The 22418-nt window shown below is 36.0% G+C and overlaps 2 protein-coding genes across 2 annotated transcripts; one reads left to right on the forward strand and one right to left on the reverse strand.

The window, feature by feature from the left end:
- Positions 1–355: 355 nt before the first annotated feature.
- Positions 356–4876, forward strand: LOC114080547 (olfactory receptor 2W1-like). The gene is made up of 2 exons (XM_027922163.1): positions 356–1288; positions 4850–4876. The coding sequence occupies exons 1-2, from the start codon at positions 356–358 to the stop codon at positions 4874–4876; spliced, it is 960 nt and encodes a 319-aa protein (XP_027777964.1).
- A 5021-nt stretch (positions 4877–9897) lies between these two features.
- Positions 9898–20704, reverse strand: LOC114080552 (zinc finger protein 345-like). Its single transcript, XM_071613854.1, has 4 exons — positions 20593–20704; positions 15048–15136; positions 14498–14648; positions 9898–11441 (listed from the first exon to the last, which is right to left on the reverse strand). Exons 1-4 carry the CDS (start codon positions 20702–20704, stop codon positions 9898–9900), a joined length of 1896 nt encoding a protein of 631 aa, XP_071469955.1.
- Positions 20705–22418: the final 1714 nt, after the last annotated feature.

Genomic DNA, 22418 nt, shown 5'->3' on the forward strand with positions numbered 1-22418 from the left:
AGGAGGAAAAATATCCTCAAAATATACTCTACTCTTAAATTATATTATTCACTTTATGGCTTCATTATTTAATTAAAATACATAGAACCATGGGTGGTATTTTATACTAATCTTTTGCAGTGATTTAGAATACACTGATTGAGTTCAGCATATTGTTAGAACAACTTTGGATTTAATTAAGTATGGAAAGGCTCTGGGCACTGAATAATAAAAGAGATGTTACAAATAGAAAAAATGCATGAATATAAGGAAGTTGGGGATACTTATGACAAATGTCAGAGATTTTCAGTTTTTACCTAAGGCTGACTCTGTTTTTGGTTACCATAATATTATCTCCTAGCTTTCATAAGGAACAATGGAAACAAGCAATGGAAGTTCCACAACAGACTTCATCCTTCTAGGGTTTTCTGATCGACCTCAGCTAGAGAGCATCATCTCTGTGATTGTCTTCATCTTCTATATTGTGACTCTGGTAGGAAACACAGCCATCATTCTTGTATCTTATCTAGACACCCAGCTTCATACCCCCATGTATTTCTTCTTATCTAATTTGTCTTTTTTGGACCTCTGTTATACAACTAGCATTATCCCCCAGATGCTGGCAAATCTATGGGGTCCCAAAAAATCTATTACATATGGAGGGTGTGTGCTCCAATTCTTCTTTGCCCTTGACCTGGGAGCCACAGAATGTCTTCTCTTGGCTGTGATGGCCTATGATCGCTATGCTGCTGTCTGTCAACCTCTTCACTACACAGTAATAATGCACCCTGAGCTTTGCCAAAAGATGGTGCTGACCTCCTGGTTGGGTGGCCTTGCCAGTGCCTTAATTGTTTGCTCCTTAACTTTGAAGTTGCCAAGATGTGGGAACCGGAAAGTAGATAATTTTTTCTGTGAAATGCCAGCATTGATCAAGATGGCTTGTGTCTATTCAAAAGTAATTGAGATTGTTGTCTTTGCTCTTGGAGTAGTATTTCTTCTAGTACCTCTATCACTAATTCTCTTTTCATATGGAGTTATCACTCGAGCTGTGATGAGGATCAGATCAGCAGGAAGGTGGAAAAAGGTCCTAAATACATGTGGTTCCCACCTCACAGTAGTAACTCTTTTTTATGGAACAATCATTTATATGTACATGAAGCCACAGAATACCACATCCCAAGAGCAAGGAAAGTTCTTTACTCTCTTTTACACAATTGTCACACCCAGCCTTAACCCCCTAATCTACACTTTAAGAAACAAAGATATGAAGAGTGCAGTGAAGAGAATACTAGTGATAGATAAATGTTCAGCAAAAGCATGAAATAAAAGGAAAAATTAGACCAGAGTGTTGCAAGCTAAGTAAATAATTGCTTTTATCAATAGAAGCTAATCAATGCATTTATTTAAATTTATTTAATAAATAAATGTATTTATTTATTTATTGGGCATGTACAATGTACCAAGAATTATACTAGATACAATATTCAACTTTTTAAATAGGAAATATAGAGAAATGATATGGAGACATAAATACATAAATATCTATGGGATAAAATAACTAATTATAAAATGTAGTAAATACAGTAATAGTGTTATGCAAAAGATATTAAGAAAAATTTCACATGGACATCTATGTTCATGTAGAGTTATCTGGACAGTTTTTATTCTTCCAAGACATACTACTCTATGAGAAATGACACTCCTCTTCATTCACACGAGAATGCTGACCAGCCTTTGTGGTGGAGGCTATTTGCCAATACATATTCCACCTGAAGTTTTAGCTAGATATATGGCCACCATGCTGCAAATCACACTCTTAGCTTGGTCTCCACCAATACAATGTCAGGAAAGTAATGGGTTTCACACGAATCTACTTCTATCACCTTCCTCACTCCCCTTCCTATTAGCTGGAATGTAAATGTGGAGGGTATCTCACTTGGACCATGCAAATGGAAACAGAACACATGAGAAAGAAAGTAATAAGTATGTAACTGGCAGAGCAACAGTTTCAGACCATTACAGGAAAAAATTCTTCCATTGTTTGTAATATTAATTAAGCCTCTGTATTGGGGGGCTTTCTATTAGAGTAACTTAACTCTAACCCTTATATGACCTGGTAAGGAATTTGGGCTTTATCATGGAGGAAACTGGGGTTCTGGGACCAGAAGTATTAGCATCACCTGGCAACTTATTAGAAATGCACGTTCTTGAGCCTCATTCCAGAAATATTGAGTCAACAATCTGAGGATGGACTCAGCAAACTATATTTTTTTTAAATAAGCTCCCAGTTGATTATGATCAAGCAGAAGTTTAAGAACCACTATTGTAGGGAATAGGGAGATATCAAGTGTCTCATAACAGAAAATTAACATAGTTTTATAGATTTTAATGAATGTCCTTGATATCTATATTCTTTTCCTTCCTGGTAGATATGGAAAAGAACATAGATATCAATCAGAATTCTTAGATAAATATCCTAAATGTTGGACTCCAAATTAGAGTCAGTCCATGAGAGACTTTCCACTACCACCACCACCACAAATCTTGAAAAATTAGGAAAATAAGAAGTTTCACTCATGATTAAATGAAGTCACCACAAAGGTTGCATTTAATAATACCATACCCTTCATGCAATTTGGCTTTATAATGCTCTTTCTTGTATTGAATGATGGTGGTAGTACATGGTAAATTTTTGGAAGGAAGCTTGATGTTCTTCATTGACAAAACAAAAAATTAGCACCCTTGTGGTTTCCCCCCACTTCTCACTTTACTAGCAAATACATTCAAATTTAGAAATCCCTGAGCTGGAGAGTAAACTGCTTCACTTCTCTACAAGTCAGCCATTTCAGAGATTGGAAATCCTCTCTTCATGTGAAAGATGCCCTTGCTGTGATATTTCAAAGACAGTCATTAAGAGTTTATGACCTTCTCTTTCAAATTTGCATTATGAAAACATCATATCTTCCTTGTAATGTAATTCCTCTTTGCAGATAACTTTAAATTTTCAGTCATGTTAGCCTTGATAAAAATGAAGAATTATAAATGGTAAAAGAGGACAGGAAAAGCATGAAGAAATATAAACTTTATGGTGTTATTAGGACTGTGGAAGGCAATAAAGTATAGAATGGTGAAATTGTGAATATTATAAACGATTTCAACTTTCCTTTGTGATGACACCTGATCTCAAATCTTGATAAGACATTTGATGTATTACTTAAAAATCTCCTACTCAATCTTTCATGCCCAGTTAAAAATCTTGTATCATCTGAAAAGTCCTCCAAAATATCATTAATTTATCTCTTAATTCCCTTAAAATCCTGATTATATCAGTATTATGGCATTATCCCATTTTATTTTAGTTACTTGTTTGTATTTGTATTTGAGGGAAAAGCATTGGTGAGTTTTTCAACAATAAGTGTTTGATTTTGCTGTGTCTAATCAGTTTCTGACATGAATTAAAACAGTAAATGTCTGTAGAATTAATAAATGAATAGATTTTTATTAATCTTCATGAAAATATTGAATCTGAAGAATAGATAAGATCCTTATTAAATGATTAATACTGGAGCAACAACTTCAGTTTGTGTTAACTTTGAAGACATACAAAACACCTAAGACTTAGGAAATGAGAAAGATAATATTGTTTTTCTTTCACATGCATAATATTATCAAATCCTCACAGCATTTCTTGAAGGTATACTTAAGTACAGTCATCCCTCAATATCTGTGGGGAATTGACACCAGGACTCCTTAAGTTACTAAAATCTGTGGATACTCAATGCCCTCAAATTAAATGGCATATTATTTACATATAACCTACACACATTCTTTTATATATTTTAAAACATATTTAGATTACTTATAATATCTAGTGTAATGTAGATGCTATGTAAGTAGTTGTTACATTGTGCTGTTTGGGGAATGACAAGAAAAAAATCTATGTTCAGTATAAATGCAAGTTTCTTCCAAATATTTTCAATTGGCATTGATTGAATCCAAGGGATACAGAAGGCTAAATATTTATGTTTGGAAACTAGAAAACTAAGAGAAATTTTTTAAAAATCTATATATTGCCGGGCACTGAATGCACAGCTGCCTATAATCCCAGTAACTGTGGAGGCTGAGGCAGGGAAGATGGCAAATTTGAAACCAACCTCAGCAATTTAATGAGGCCCCAAAGCAACTTAAAGATCTCTGTCTCAAAATCAATAAAAAGAGGTGAGAATGTGACTCAGTGATTAAGTGCCCCTGGGTTCAATCCCCAATACATGGGACATGTTCAGGGAGAGGATTCTTTCTACATTAATTCTTTCATCTACATTAATTCAAAAGCATTAGCATCTGGACAAGGTTTAGCTTTGGATACCAATGACTCGGTTCTTTGACTGGCAAAGCACACAAGGAAGCTTAATTTTAAAAATCTCTGAAGTGATAATAAAGGAATCTGAAAAACAAGCATTTGCATGTCATGTCAGTAAAAATTATATAGTGTTATTTGGTTCATCAAAACATTTTTGCCTTCTTTCTAATTACAGGATGAGTTAATGAGAATTTGAACAGTAGAATAAATATTCTATTGGAATGCCAACAAGTACACATCTGACAGTTCTCTGTAAAATCTTGGAAACTGTTTTAATTCCCAAGTCCTGTTGGCAATCCGTTGGGTTATAACCTCCTGAGATACATCCTCCTGATTCTGGCCCTGAACCAGATTTTTCTAGAAATTAATCAAAGGTACATGATCTTTTTGTCCTTTCAGCTTTTGCTAATTGACATAGAAAAATTAGTGAGACAAAGAAATACTATTAGAACTAATCTTAAGGCAAGCCTGAGAATATTCTTTTAAAAAAACAATCCAATGGACTATAAGGGGAAGGAAATACTCAACCCCATCTGACCAGAACTGCTTCAACTTGACCCTTTCTTAACTACTGGTACTATTAATCTGGTTGGTCAAATTCTAGGACATCAACAAAGTCTTGATTACTATGGAAAGTGTTTTCAGACTTTAAAAGACACAAACCCATCTTCCATGCTTTGTCTTGGTTTTCCTCTTCTCTGAGCCAAGGCACTGAGACTGGCTTCTCAGTAGACCAGTTATCTTACTTGCCACTTTTTCCAAATTATTTTTTCCATGAGCTGTCCAGAGATGACATGAGCCTAAACTTCAAAAGTCACCACTGAAGAAAAAGCCAGGTTACATGCTCCAACTCAGACTTGGAACCTCTGCATGAGAACTGACCTTCTCCATTGGTGCTTCTTTGAATAGTGGAGTGCTCTTTCAGTTCTTTATAAATTGACAGTTCCCTTTTATTCAACAAAGTTTTTAACATCATTGGCTCAAAAATCAAACAACCCAATTTCAAATCTTACCACTTACTACCTATGTGACCTTATCTGTGCTTCATATTCCTCACCTTGAAAACATAAATGGTAATCTCTAACTCATAAATTTACTGCAAGGATGTGATACAAGGGGTTTGGGGATGAAATCTACAATATCATGTAGTACAAACCAAGAAATAAAATTTACTGAGGAAACTTAGAACCAAGAGTCAGGCACAAGAGCCAGTGGAGTCTTCTCATAATCCCACAGAGATGAACCAAGGCCATGCATTTGACATGAAGTAGGTTGGTGTTCTAGTTCTGACCCAACTGTTCTGCCTTCTCAAAGGATAGCCTTGAATACCAATTTGCAGTAAAATAATAAGCAAACTACATGATTGCCTGGCTGTCTGGGTTTAGACATTAGCAAAGAGAAGGAAGCATCTGAAGATATCTACTTACCACCTGGGGACTATCTATCTGGTAGGGAATTTCAGCCCCTCCTATTAGGAAGTGTAAGGTGCTGGTCTATAGGAAGCTGAGGTTAGGTGCACTAGCTCACTTCCTAGGCAATCTAGAGTGAGATCCCAAGATCATATTTTAATATTCTGTTCATTGCCCCACAGAGGATTAAACAAAATATAACAAATGAAATATTTAGGATACTAAGTGTTCAATAAATGCTAACCATTATAATAAGTCTTTTTGGCTACTGTTCCTTTTAATTTCCTTACAAATGTCATATAAAGCAGAATGTCAGAGTGATTGACAGGGATAGATTTAGTCAATTCTGTATCCTTTAGCAATTTTTTTTTAAAAAAAGTACCAAAACCTCACCCTCAATGAATTACAGTCATATCAACAGTTACTCTAGCCTGCACCCTTATAACTCATGTGTACCTTTGTTTCCAAAGAGCTAGCAGGTCTCCACTACTCCAGTTGCTTTCCCACCTAGTTCCAATTTCAGTCACCAGTGTACTCCTCCTAAAATATAGTATCATATAATTTACAAGTTTTGCTAATTATTTTGTTGGCAAAGTTATGGGGAAACAGACTGGCCATTCCTATATAATATATAATGTGGCAAGAACAAATCCTTTAGGGCTAAGATGTTAAGGCAAGATACCATTTCAATATATCAGAAACTCTAAGTTCTTTAGTGATGATATTAGCTGAGCTACTAGCAACAGGGAAGACAAAACCATGCTGGAATACATATAAATCTCTGTAAGGATGAGTCTCTGCCCACTGAAAGGTAGAGAAGGTCCCAAGTGATTAACCTGCCACCAAATGAATGGTTATTATTCTCAAAGAGATCTTATCAAGGGTTCAGTGCTAGTAATAGCTAGCCTTTCTTGGCTGAAAAAATTAAAAATTTGCCCAACTTTAAGACACATAGCAGAAAATATATATTATGCAGAAGTATGGATTATTGTCGTAGGGCTGCTGTAATAAGGTACCACAAATTGGACAGTTTAAAAAACAGAAATTTCTTTTCTCACAATTCTGGAAATTAGAAATAAAGGTTTTAGTAAACTGGTTCCTTCTGGGGCTATGAGGGAAATTTTAGTCCAATCCTCTTTCCTGGAGGTTTGCTAGCAATCACTGAAATAACCTGACTTGTATTATTACCCCAGACTCTGCCATCATCTTCACCGGTGCTCTCCCTGTGTCTATATACAGATCTCCCCTTCTTACAAATATGCCAGTCATACTGGATTGGGGCCTACTCTAGTGACTCATCATGACTGCAAGAGCAATTACTCTTTTTTTCAAACATGGTAACATTCTGAGATACTGAGACTTTTATAACTTCAATGTATAAGTTGGGGGCAGATATAATTAAATCCATAACTCAGGCAATAAGCAAATATACAATAAAATGTAGGTAGTCATAAATGTTACTAAGAAAGATAAAGAAAGGTAAGGAGAATGATGAAAAGTGCTAATTTATAGATGGCCAGGATAGTGTCTCTAAGTATCATATGTGAGCAGAGACCTAAGGGAACTAGTCTTGTAAAAATCATGAGGAGAAAAATTCTTAGGAAATTGTAAAAATGGTAATGTGTTTTGTTTGCTGAACAGCAAAAAAGTTAGTGTGGATTATGTGAAAAATCATAGGCAAGTGTAAGGATTCAATGTATAAGACAGTGAATTTACTCTGGTGAGCAAAATCCAAGGGATAACAAGCATTTTGTTTTCCATACTTGGAATATTCTGCAGTTTCTCCCAGGAACTAGTAAGATAACTAATACATGTGCAATGCCTAACTGCTATGGTAATGCCCTCCATGAAGAGGCTTTACGCTAGAGTCTTATCAGCCCTGACACTAGACACTCAGCTCTCTTATTAGACAACCACAATGTTTCACTGCACCTAAACCTATCCACTAACAGTAACTTTATACAATGAACTTTCTTTTAAAAAAATATTTATTTTTTAGGTGTAGATGGACACAACACACTGTCTTTATCTTTATGTGATGCTGAGGATCGAACCCAGGTCCCGCCGGTGCTAGGGGAACACTCTACTGCTGAGCCACAATCCCAGCCCCAATGATGAACTTTCTTAAGAGCTCCTAACCTTGCACATTGCAACTTAGTATGTAATTGAGGAATAAGCTGCATAATGTTGCTAACTCTGTAACCTGCCTAGTGATACAATGAACAATATATACTAACCATACCAATGACCTAAGATAACCTATGAATATAAATAAAGCTAGTAGCTCAGGCAAGGAGCTTTGCTTTGCCTCTGTACCTTTTGCTTTGCTTGCAGGCAAGTTTCCCTATAATAAAAGCAGCAAGGAAAAGAAACAACAATGCAGGCAGCGCCTTTTACTTTATAGATCATGATTTTTATTCTAAGAGTGAGAATTCAGAATATGGGATGTTCTAACAAGATAACTTGCCTAAATTCTTCAAAAAGTTAATGTCATAAAAGAGAAAGTGAGTCCATTGTTCTAGATTCACAATATCCCATAGAAATACCATGTAAGCAACAACTATAAGCTACATATGTATTTTAAGTTTTCTAGTGCCAAAAGTAAAAATTGCTGAAATTGATTTTAATTATATTTTATTCAACCCATATATCCAAATTATTATATCAGCATTAATCAACATTAAAATTAAGAATTTTATTTTCTACATGAAATCAAAACTGATTATGTATTTTACACTTGTCACGCATTTTAATTCAGACTAGCCATTTTCACTTGTGCTCAGCAGACATGTGGCTACTGACTACAGTAATAGACAGCATGATTCTATTTGTGCTCAGCAGACATGTGGCTATTGACTACAGTAATAGACAGCATGATTCTAGATCAAAATAAACTAAAAAAAAAAAAAATGTAGTGGTTGCAAAGTGTATACCCTAATTGAATTCTGATGGGGGGAAAAAACAGCTTAAAAGACTTTTAAAGACAACAAGGAAATTTGAATATAGGTAAGATATTTGTTGTAATTTATAATTCAATAAGGTATAAATCATTTTTTAGGAATAAAAGTGACATTACAATTATGAAAAAATATGCTTATTCTCAGGAGAGACATACTGAAGTGTTTGGGGATAGGTGGTATATCTTAAACTTATTTTAAAATGGTTCAGGAAGAAATTAGCAAATGCGACAAAATGTTCCATTTAAAAAGGAGGAAAAAGTGACAAGAAGCCACTGGAGAATTTTAAGTACATTACCTAATCTGCATTTCTAAAGAATATTGTTGACTGCTCTGTAAAGTGTGTCTAGAGTCCATACTATAAGGATGCAATAGTACACACAGGGAACTACCTACATGTTTTTTTAAAAAATGGATTTAGTATAGATTTTAAATACAGTATTGATATTTTTTGCTCACATTCTTGAGATAAAAGAACCTCTTTCTTTCTTGACCTTCAGATAAGAGAATGGCATAAACACATTTATTTTTTCCCTTCCATGATAATGCCTTGAAATGCCCAATCTAATACAGAAATAGCATGTGTATAGTTTATTTACATTAAACACATTATAGACATAAAGGTGAGAACAGAGTAATATTTTGTCAAACAAGATTGTTGTGAAGGTTAGGAGAATATACAGGCAACTAGGCAATGCAGACAATGAAGACTCTTTTCTTAAATAACAGAGCATAATGATATACAGCCACATTTTATGGATGAGGGGACCAATAGTAGTCAACAAAGACAAAGGGGAAAAACAACTGGAAACACAAAAGGGGAACCAAGAAACAGCATATCATGGAAACCAAGGAATTAATTTCATTCAAAACTATTTATTGAGTTTCTTTCCTCCTCCCCCACTCCACTTCACCCCCACAACCTCCTGCCATTTATCAGCCAAGATTCTAGTGGCTTAGAATAATAATACATCAGTTAACAAAAGATAAGGTTTCCTGCCTGCGTGGAGTTTATACTCTAACAAAGTAGTAAGATAATATACATACAAATAAATAGCATGAATAAAATATATTATTAGTTATTAAAAGCTATGGGGGAAAAGTAGGGTAAGGTAAGAGCAATGAGAATAACAATAGGCAAGATACAATATTAATCAGGGTTATATCTCCATAAAGTAAGGTCTCCTTGGTATCAACTGCTGCAAGGAGGTAGATGTGCATAAGGTTGAGGAAAGCATATTGGACTCAATGATTTTTCATCTGCAAACTCAGGGGATTTCTCCTTAGTATGCTTTCTTATTTTATGCCCATTGAGATCTGAGCTCACCCTGAAAGTTTTCCCACACTTTTCACATTTATATGGTTTTTCTCCCGTGTGGAGTCTTTTGTGTACATTGAGTTCTGAGCTTTGATGAAAGGTCTTCCCACACTCATTACATTCAAAGGGTTTCTCTCCATTATGGACTTTCTTGTGGTGTCTAAGGCCTGAGCTATAACTGAAGGCTTTTCCACACTCTTGACACTCATAAGGCTTCTCCCCAGTGTGGATTCGTTTATGTTTGGTAAGGTCTGACTTCCCACCAAAGGCCTTTCCACACTGATTACAACTATATGGTTTCTCCCCAGTGTGAATTATTTTATGTTTGGTAAGGTCAGAGCTGCAACTGAAAGCCTTCCCACACTCAGCACACTGGTAAGGCTTTTCTCCAGTGTGGATTCTCTTGTGTTTGGTAAGGTCTGAACTACCACTAAAGGCCTTCCCACACTCTGTACATTCATAGGGTTTCTCTCCAGTGTGGATCCTCTGATGCATGGTAAGGCAGTGCCTAAACTGGAAGGCCTTGCCACATTCACTACATTCATAAGGCTTCTCCCCAGTGTGAATTTTCTGATGCATGGTAAGACAATTCCTTGTCTTGAAGGTTTTTCCACAGTCACTGCATTCATAGGGCTTCCCTCCATTGTGAATCCCTTTATGCTGAGAAAGTGCTGACCTGCTACTGAAGGCCTTCCAGCATTCATTACATTCGAAAGGTTTCTCTCCAGTATGGATTCGGTGATGTTCAGTGAGGGCCGAGATATTCCTAAAGGACTTCCCACAGTCCCCACATTCATAAGGTTTCTCTCCAGTGTGAATTCTCTTGTGTTTAATAAGATCTGAGCTCCCATTGAAGGCTTTGTGGCACTGGTCACACATATATGGTCTCTCCCCACTGTGGATTCTTTTATGTTGGGTTAGGGCAGAGCTCTGGCTGAAGGCTTTCCCACAGTCATCACATGTGTAAGGCTTCTCACCACTGTGGATTCTTTTATGTAAGGTAAGAGCTGAGGACACCCTGAAACCTTTTCCACATTCATCACATTCACAAGCTTTCTCTTTGACATGCATTTCCTCATGAAGAATAAGGTCTGACTGCCAACAGGTATTTTCACAACCTGTGCTACATTCACAGAAACTACACCCATTAGGAACTCTCTTACATATGACATATTCCAAGTTTTCAGTCAAACTTTCCTTTAGATCTTTACCTTTTAGTTCTGACACATCCATCATAATTTTCTTAGCTTTGTCATTCACCTTCCTAGAATTTTCATTCTTATTTTTCAGTGTTTCTCCTATGGATTTTCCACACTGATTCTTCTGGGTACTTTTCATGACCCAGTGTGCCTCCTTATTTTCAAACATTAGTTTTTCAGTTGATTTTTCATCCCCAATCTTGGTTCTAACACCTGGATCTTTAAAAAAGAAAGGAAAGGGCGTGGGGGGGGGGGGGGGTGGTGTCACTTGTTTATTGCACTTGTGTAGCTGTAGCAATAAATAAATAAATAAATAAAAGATTGATTATGTGGAAAAAGTACGATGAGTTGTGATAAAACATTTCAAACCAAAATATTGTTTAAATCTATGGGGAAAGAATCGAGACAAAATTAATTTTAAAAAATACTGGGTCAGGCCAGGCACAGTGGCACATACCTATAATCCCAGCTACTCAGGAAGCTGAGGTAGGATGATGGCAAGACTAGCGTGGGAAACTTAGTGAGACCCATCTCAAAATAAAATAAAATGTTTAAAAAGGGCTGGAGATGTAGCTCAGTGGTAGGTGCCTGCATAGCATGTATAAGGACCTGAGTTCAATCCCCACTACCACAAAAAAAGAAAAAAAATTATATATATACATATATATATATATATATATATATATATATATTTCTAATTTACATATACATGTAAGTAATAGCAAATATATATGTATATGTGTGTAGATACATATTCCATATTCATCATATTCACAACCTGTGCTACATATACATACACATACACACACCCACATATAGGCAAAATGGTGAATGGAAAAATCTAAGCTTATAAAAAATAGGGATTTACACCTTCAGAGTACCCTCCAAATTGAACTTAGTAGAGCTAAAATTATAGGTTATATCTCAAATGATACCACCATAAGGACTCAGGATGAAATAAAATTCAACAAATCAGTTCAACCTACCCTAATGTTACATATCTCACTTTAAACACAATCTCTTCAAGCTATTAGATTATTTTCAGTATTTTCTTTCAAAATATAATTCAAAACTTCTCTCCTACAGAAAATCACTAAACTCCCTTCCTACAGGAAACCTCCCCTGATTAACTCTGATTCAACTCTGGTCAAACCAGAACTGAGTTGTTTTTTAATTCTCTTAGAAAGTATTTTGCTACCCTGTATTAACTAAATAGTTATATATGCTATTTTATTAACTTTCAGATAATTGGGTCATGTATCTATTTTATCTAACTTTTTTTACCATAAACTTTACCTATTTTATGTCCATGAATAATCTTTTCATCAAAATCCAAAATAGGTTTATCCTTAACATAAGGACAATGTCATTGCAATGATCATATCCATAAATTCTAATCATTGCCCTCACACCTAGATTAAGAAACTAGTATACCTATGGGCTTCTTCTGTGTTCCTACAATAAACATTTATTAAACATGAATTATACAGCATATGTTCTGGTGATGATTACAGCCTCTCCAAGAAGCTCATAGTTTAGAATAATGTTTTTCAAACTTTAATGGGCATATCATATTGGAAGCTCATAAAAGCACAGATTCTAGCTTGCCCCAGGTAATATCTTGTCGATAAGCATTCCCATTGTTTCATATGTAGGTGGTCCTTAGATGTCACTCAGAAAAATAATTTATAAAAATAGGCCAAATATGTTTTTGAAAGCAAAGCTGGAGAATATCAAAGAAGACTGAATTGAAGATCCCATTACACTAAGAATTGTAGGTTAAGAGAATGAACAAAATGGAGATTATAAAGTTTTATCTAAAGTGGTAAAAAAATACAGTCAGCCAGGATGCAAGGGATTCATATACTTTTAAAGATACAGGTTGAAACCAGGGTGTAGGTTTTTTGGTTTTTCCTCCTAAAGATTTTAAATGAAAGATATAACTGGGAAGGAGCTATATGATATGTCCTTAGGTAAAAAGACAAAGGAAAAGATAAGGTAGAAACTCTCAGATTCTTTATGGTTCACATACCTACACAGGAGCTTCTTGGAGCCACTCTTAACCCAGCTCCCTGTGGATCAAGAATATACGACTCCTGACCTTGTTCAAGCTGGGAGATCACAACAGGTTTGGGAAATTGAAGTGCTCCTTGCAAGGAGATAACAAGATACAATTACCTAGAAAGTAAAATAAAACTACTCCAAAGCCTAATCCTAAACTTACAGGCAGTTAAGAGGTCAATAAAGATCAGAGGAGATAGAAAAGCTGGGAGTAAAGTAATAGATGGACTAAAAATGTCCTCAGAGCATCAAAACATATAAACAACTCTACAAATCAAGAAAAAAAGGACAGAAACTAATTATAAACATGACAAAATAGGTATTCAATAAAACAAATCTAAATAAAAAGTGATCAACTTAATTACTCAGTGAAATGCAAATAAAACACACACAATACCATTATACATCCACCATATGGCTAAAATGAAAAGACAGTACCAAGCATTAATATTGCTGCTGGGATATAAATATGTACAACTACTTTGTTTGGCATATGTTATGACCCTACAATTTCATTCCTAGTTATAAACAACAAAAATACATGTATATTTTCAAGAAAAGCCATATTCACAGCAGCACTGTAAGAATCAAATCTAAAAATAACTCAAATGTCTCTTTATAGTAAAATTTTCACACAATGGAATAATATAAGTAATGAGAATGAGTAACTTCAATCTCTGGCAACAAATTAATAAATCTTACAAATATAATGTTGAATGTAAGAAGCAAAACCCAAAAGATGACATGTTGTTTAATTCTATTTATCTAAAATTCAAAAACAGGCAAAATTAACCAATCATGTTAGAAGTCAGTAAAATTGTTAACTTAAGTGGAGGTAGGAAGGTAGAGTAGAAGTACTATCTGAAGCAGACACAAAGGGACATGCTTCTTAAGTTCAGACAAAGTTGTATTTCTTAATGTTGGGTGACTATATGGGAGAGTTTTTACTCTGAAAATTCAGCAAACTGCACGTTTATAACATATATGTTACTTTTCTGGATACATAATATCCCCAACAAACCACCCTACAACAAAAAAGTATACAAACATATCACAAGGCAGAAGGAAACCAAATCAGAGAATCAGTTTCCTGTCCCTGAAAGGCAAAGACACATATAACTCGACTATCCACTTTTCACTGAAGAAAACAAAATTCTTTCTGGATGAGTTGAAAAAGTAAAGCAGAACCAAAGTAAGTGAATAAAATTCTTTACCTAGAGAAAGCAAATTCTGATAATTCTCCAGCATCACATTCCTATAGAGGTCCCTCTGAGCAGGAATTAAACACATCCATTCCTTCTGGGTAAAGTACACAGCTATGTCCTCAAACATCACCAGCTTCTGAAACAACAAACACTTGCTGTCCTGGGAATAATCCCATAATGACTTCATAAAATAAACAAGGAGATTTTGTTAAAATGCTATCACTTTCATTAAGATTATGAAAGGAGTGGCAGGAGACAATATAGAAAACAGTAAAGGGATTGGTATAAAATCAAAAGGCAGGCTTAAATAATCAAATAAACCTTCTTTAAGTGAGGATTAAACATCTAAATTTTAAAGCTATATGGTCAAAGACCACTTTGATTGAAGGTTTAAATTATAACTGTTTTTTTTTTCTTTTTTTTTTTTAATTTTTTATTGTTGGCTGTTCAAAACATTACATAGTTCTTGATATATCATATTTCACACTTTGATTCAAGTGGGTATAACTGGTTTATTCAGAGAATAATACTCTCCAGAAGAAAGGAAACCAAAACTCACCTGGGGATTGCTGACCAATGGCACTTCTTCCTGTGCTCTGTCTTCTTGGCAGTTCTCATGATCTAAGGCAGATTCAGGGGTGGAAGACACTGAGAGGAACGAAAGTAATCAGTGTAGTCAATATGGACCAATTGTTCAATAAAAGTCCCTCTTGCCAATAAATTTCCTTTGAATCCAGGAACCCTATTCAAATGTGTTCTAAAAACTAAAACTAAAACTCCACTGATACTCTCAACTCAATTTGCTTCTCTGGTAATTTCTTACCCCATTTTTTCATCAGAGCATTCAATCTGCATTTACAAGCTAAAATGATCACCAACCCTCACATATACGCTTAAGGCTTTTCCTCTAAGGCTTTGTCCATAGTCCTCCTGCCATCTGTAACAAGCCTTTCCTCTTCTACCCATACCCTAACCCTCTACTTTCTATATCCCTCCACACACACAATTCACAGTACATCTCCTCTGAGAAAGCAGAAAAAAAGTATGCTCTCCTGGAGTAGCCCTCAAGCAAAGAGTTCACTGGCCAGATGGCCACTACTTTTTTTTTTTTTTACAAGTGACTGCTTCTGAGAACTACAGAATTATCAGTACTAAGGTCGTTACCCAAACCCCTGCATAAAATTATTGACCAAACTCTAGCATAGCTTCCAGCAACAGAAGGTATGTCTCTATGATGACCCTGTCTCTCTACTAAAATATCTGCCTGAGAAAACTCAACACTGCCAGGATAATTTACTATTTATTCTAGCTAAAACCTGGTGATAGGTGCCAACGTCCCTTAGGGCATTTACCACAAAAAGATTTAAAATTTTATCTCTTGCAACTCAGAAGTATCTCTCAAGGACCAGAGAGCCATTCCTTCCTAATGTTATCATCAACAGGGATAAGTTGGGCTAGTGATATAAGTCAGTTGGTAGAGTGCTTGCCTTGCATGCACAAGGCTCTGGGTTCAATCCCCAGCACCACAAAAGAATTAAAAAATAAAAAACGAATGAGTTTCCTGTGTCTTCTAGACTACATTATAAGGCTAGAATTCTAACTTTGATGGTACCAGCTGAAAAACAGCTGACCTAATCTTATTTACAGTGACTAATCCTTTGTATTTTTCATTTTTCTAGCTCCACTGATCCCCTTTACACCCCACACACATGCTTAAAACACCCAAGTCAGAATGGAGTTCAGCCCTTTCCCCTACTGTCAGTAATTACTGAATAAAACATTTTCACCCCTTTAACTTATATCTGGCTATGTTATCTTTGACAGTGTCCATTGTAAAAATTCAGACTTCATAAACCAAACTCCTAGAATTATCTGCATCCTAGAATTCATCAATCTCCTTCCTTTGCTTTTCTAATCAGATACTTTCCTCTCTACATCTACTGTGGCATAACCTCTTCTATTAAAATTAGAAGAGATACCAAGTAGTATGTAATAGAATCATGCGCTATTCAAAAAGCCTTACAGAATTTAAAACCTCAATTGCTTTCTTGAAGAACTTCCTTTTTTCCCCCACCATCATTTTGGTATGGCTAGCTCATTCTGAACCCTTAAGAGTCACTTATTAGTTGTTTTGTACTTCATTGTCACTGTTATAGTTTAGATCTGGAATGTACCCCAAGGTTCATGTGTTGAAGCCTTGGTCCCCTAAGCAGCAATATTCAGAGGTTTTGGGAAAGTGACTGCATCATGAAGGTTTTGATTTCATTAACAGATTAATCCACTGATGGGTTCCTAATTGAATGGACTATTGGGAAGCAATAGAAATTGTAGGAGGCAGAGTCTATTTAGAGGAAGTAGGTCAGTGGGGGCACAGCCTGGAAGTTCCTGCCCCTTTTCTCTCTCTTCTTTCTTCTTCCTTCTTCCCCTCTTCCTTCTCCCTCACCCTTTCCTTCTCTCTTACTGCCATAAAATAAGTTTTGTTCTACCATATCCTGCCTGTCATGATGTTCTACCTCACCACAGGCCCAGAATCAATGATATCCAGTGACTATGGATTGAAACTTCTGAATCTTGTAAGCCAAGATAAATATTTTCTCTTCTAAATTTATTTTCTCAGGCATTTTGTCACAGTGACAAAAAGGTGACTAACACAGTGGGCACCTATCATCAGGTGTTAGTTAGTCCACTGGTCCACAATCAATCATTTTCCTATCTCTGGAACTTAGAAACCCATTCAAACACTAACATTATTCCACACTTTCATTTCCAAATTCATATCTTCACAAATCCTGAACTCTAATTTACCATCTATCTAGCCTCTCTTCAGGTCTGAACAGTAATATTCTCAAAGTGAAGGCATCAAACTCAGTAATCACATTTTGGGCTCCTTCTTCAAACACTTTTGTAGAACCTCATCTACCACCAGTACAATGTCACCCTTCTTTGACCTCTGTGATATATGTCACCATGGACCATTCTCTTCCTTTTTCCTTCTGACTTCTTTCTTGCTGTTTCATAAAGTTCCTTCTACTTTTCTGGGTTGGGGCTGGGGATCAGTGATAGAGCATTTGCCGAGCATGTGTGAGGCACTAGATTCAAACCTCAGCAACACATGAAAAATAAAATAAAATAAAGGTATTGTGTCCATCTACAACTAAACAAGAATTTTTTTTAAAGTTCCTTCTACTTCTCTGTTTTCCTACTTAGTCTTCTTCAACAGTAGCTTTTCTTCTACTCACCTGTTAAACTTAAGTGAATTTAAGGTATCCATCCTTGCCCCTCTGCCATTCTCACTCAACAATTTCTCCCTACATTACTTCATTTACATTAGCAGCTTCAACTTAAGCAGATGATTCTCAAATCCATTTTTCTAATCCAAATCACTTTACTAAACTAAAACTCAGGTATTGAATACATGGACATCTTTGCATGTTCATCTTTGCAAATTCATCTTTAGATTCAAACTGATCATTACCTCAATCTATGTTGCCAAACTTAGTGAATAGCACATTTCTATCTATTCAGTTATCCAAACTATGAACCATTCTCTCTTATGTACCCTATATCCATACTCCAGCCACAAAGACCATCTATTCTTTCTACCCCCAGTCCCACAGCATCCTCTACATGTTTCTTTCACAGTGGACTGTTGTCACAGATTTTCTTCTGTTTTCCCAAATTTTCTTCTGTTTTCCCAACCAGACTAAAATGTCTTTAGGGCAGGAATCAAATAGCCTTCAATTTTGCATCTTTACTGCCCATATAGCTATCTGACACTTCAAATACACTCAGTATGTGCTCTACAAATGAACATATAAATTAAGTGAATGAATAAATAAATAGATAAATTGTTTATCATCTGCTTCAAGTGTACAAGATGAGAAAAGTTATTTAACTGAAAGCTGGTGTCTCCTCTCTTGGATATGTGAGTCCTAATTAGTCCAAAGGTCCACCAGATGATGGCCTACAGAACATATTCAATTGCATCAACAGTTTGGAGCTTTTGAATTTCATCAAATGTTTGGTAATACATTTAATTTTATTACACATGTTACTATTTTATCTTTAAAAAAACCATTGGGTGTAGATCATTTATTTACTATTCTAAAAAATAATAATTATCCAACTAAAATTTCTCTTAGTCTAATTCTCTGAAAGAATTCTGACAATAAGAAGTCCTATGAGGATAGAAGTAAAACAACCCCCTTAGGTTGGGTCCTAAGCAAGGGATCCCTGCCTAAACTGATCAGATAAGCCCACCATGTAATTCAATTCTGTTATTATAGCATTAAAGCAATATGTAAACAAAAAAAGCACAGCTGTGTTCCAGTAAAATGTATGGACACTGAAATTAGAAGTTTCATAATTTTCAATGTCTTAAAATATTATAATTCTGTGGTGGCTTTTTTCCAACCATTTAAAAACATAAAATACACTCTTAATTCAGGGGCCATACAAAAAGAAGTATTTGGTTCCATTTGATCTGTAGGCTGGAAATTGCCAACTCCCTGCCTTAGGAAATAAGGTGGCCAGTCTCCCGAGCCAAAGCAAGGTGGGACTGCCTCAGAAACATCTAAGGAGTAGCTTTTAGTCACTTTCAGGCCAATGTTTGCTTAGTTTTATTTTTAAAATTCTAATGTGTGTAACATCTAGAAATCAGTTAGTTATTTATATCAGCTCATTTCCACTGAACTACAACAACTCTCTCCCATAAACAGAAGCATGCCTGCTAGCTCCCCACCTGACTTTTCTTGTAGAACCCAAGAAATAGGGATGACATTTTCAGGTTGGATAACCCCAGGCCAATGCTGGATAACTGGTGAATCCAAGGCTGATGCCAAAATCTTCTCATGTGCTACATTCTTCCCTTCCTGGGCACTGGATAGAGTCTAGATGTAGAAATGTTATCAAAAAGGAAGAAATATAGGATTAAATGGACTGCAGAGAAAAGGGAAATAATATTTTTATTTCATCTTATAAGAAGAAGATTCATATTCTTTCCTACAAAAGCATTCAACTAGAAAGTTGAATCAATATAGTCAAAACAAAGAGGTTATGGGAAAATCTCAACAGAGAACCTTTGCCCCTACTTCCCTTATCCCTGAAGAAAGACATAACTTTGATTGTTTCTCTCCCCTGGTCAGTAGAGACACTGCCTCCTCTTACCTGTTCTCCATTCAGATCTTGTTCTCCATCTCCTCTCATTCCTATGACCTCCTCTCTGGTAAGAGAATCCTGTACCCGCATCCAATCCTGTCTTTCCAGGGAAGACATCCTGGTCCTTCTCAAGAAGAAAGGGCTCCTCAAGTGAGCCAAACCCCTTGTGAACACTGATCAAAAAAATAAATGGTTTCAGGCTGGGGATATAGTTCATTCATACATGCACAAAGCCCTGGGGTTTGATCCCCAGAACCACCGGAAAAAAAAAAAAAAAAGAGTTTCTCCAGAGTAGCTGACATCTTGAACCAGGGAGCACACTGCATTTTGTGTCCATCGGCAGCATGACTTTCAACACCAGGAAAGTTCAGAGGCTCTGCTCTGCATTTCACATTATTATCTTTTCTTGAGAAAATATCAGAAGAAAAGTACCACATCAATAATTAAAGACACAAATGACTAGAGCAGTCCAAAAGGAAAAGATATTGGCTAAAATGAAGAAAACTACAGTTCTAATAAGAATTTTGGGATTGGTGCTGGCGGATTAGTATTGTGACTAAGAACGCAGAGTGGTGGCACCAGCCCGCATAGGTTTACTTAACCTCAGTTTACCTGCATTTTCACCATAGGCAAGTTTATTACCTTCTCTAGGTTTAAGTGTGCGCATGTAAAAACCAGGGTAATGACAGATACCCCTCCAACACACACACTGGATTTTTAAGAATTAAATTCATTCATACAATATAAAAGCACAAGACCTGACCCAGAAATAAGCACGCTATATTCAAGTGTTTGCCAAATAAAAATTTTTTTAAAAAACCGTTTAATATTAAAGGATGGCTTTTAAAAAGAGGAGCAAATGGAAGAGAGAAAAACAGAAGAGAAGGGAAACGAAAAAAATGTGTCGACAGGCGGAACCCGCGACACCGCACCCCACCTCATCTCACCCGCAGCCGCAGGGCTGGCGACCCGGGCGAGCCGCCCTTCACCATAGTCCCACACCTTGCCCTGAAGCCTCGTGTTTTCCGCTGGTTTTTCAGGTCCGGACTTCCAGGCCATCGGCCCGAGGGAGTCCAAAGGCCCCCCACACTTCCAAGTGAAATAAAAGAAACCGGGACCCCACCCCAGCTCCCACACTACCTAGGCTCTGAGCCTTTCCACTCCGTGGTCTCCATGGCAACCTGCCTCTTGCCCTTCTAGGACCTGTGGCGGACTCTTCTCTTTGATTCGTCCCTGTAGACCCTGAAACTGTTGTCTGAATCACAGCTTAGTTTGTTGGGAAAACTCGTCATGTTTGGGGTACAGATCAGGTTGAATATGATGTTTATCTTCTTCAGTGTACGAAGAGAAAAGATAAATAAAATGGAAGCACTAGTTAATCAGAATTAGTGGTTGAACTGTTAAAATTAGATTTGAACTGTTTTGTCCACTCATGTATTTCAAACCTTTAGAACAGTTACTGTAGTGCTTGTTGAATGGATGAACTTAAATATGAGTCTGAAAATAAAATTACTGCAAAGCAATTTTGACTGATATCAGCATTTGCCTCTTCTTATAGCTGTGTCACCTATATTTAAACGTTTTAATTTTTAAAATTATGAAGAGTCACAAACATTTTAATGTATCCTATTTTCCAAAATGTATTTCTGTTATCTTTCAATAATATGTCTTTATTATGTTATAGTTCAATATAATGTTTTTTTTTTTTAAGAGAGAGAGAATTTTAATATTTATTTTTTAGTTTTTGGCGGACACAACATCTTTGTTTGTATGTGGTTCTGAGGATCGAACCCGGGCCGCACGCATGCCAGGCGAGCCACATCCCCAGCCCCTCAATATAATGTTTAGCAGAAGAAATTTGAATGGAAAATATTCAATATACAAAAGTAGTAAGAGTAAGCCCAAAATATATATTTCAAAGTTTGAGGCAGTGGTAAATATTTTTAATAGATGGTATATTTTAAAGCAGTTTTAGGTTCACCGAAAAATTGAGCTAAAGGCACAGAGAGATTTCCCATGAACCCTTTTATTGCCATACATGCACAGGCCAGCCCATCACTATCAACATCTCCAACCAGAGTGGTACATTTTTTACAAGTGAGCAGCCTACATTGACATATCATTATCACCCAAAATCGATGGTTTACATAAAAGTTCACTTTTGGTTTAAACATTCTATGAGTTTGGACAAATGTATAATAATAAGTAACCACTATTGTAGTATCATACAAAGTGTTTTCAATGCCCTAAAAATCCTCTGTGCTGTGCCTATTCATCCTCTGTTGCCCAACCCCTGGCAACCACTGACCTTTTCATTGTCTCCTTAGTGTGCCTTTTTCAGAATGTAATGTAACTGAAGTCACACAGTATGTAAGCTTTTAAGATTGGCTTCTATCCTTAGTTATATACATTTAAACTCTAAATAGCAAATGCTTTTTGGATTTTTCTTTCCTATGTTAGATGAGAAATGTGGCTAGGTGACTCAGGGGTAGAGTGTTTGCCTAGCACATGTTGAAGCCTTGAGTTCAATGCTCAGCACCAAAAAGTAAATTAATTAAATAAATAACCTAACTTTCTACCATAAAGTTCTGGGAAATTATCCTTTAGAAGAAGACATTCCAAGAAAACAATTATTAAAAAAAAAAAAAAACACCACAACAGCAACCAGGTGGGGGAAATAGCTCAATAGGTAGAGTGCTTGCCTAGCATGCTCAAAGCCCTGGATTCAATCCCCAACACCACCAAAAAAAAAAAAAAAAAAAAACTCACAATG

The sequence above is a fragment of the Marmota flaviventris genome, chromosome 6 (genome assembly GCF_047511675.1).
Source record: "Marmota flaviventris isolate mMarFla1 chromosome 6, mMarFla1.hap1, whole genome shotgun sequence".
NCBI classification, from domain to species: domain Eukaryota; kingdom Metazoa; phylum Chordata; class Mammalia; order Rodentia; family Sciuridae; genus Marmota; species Marmota flaviventris.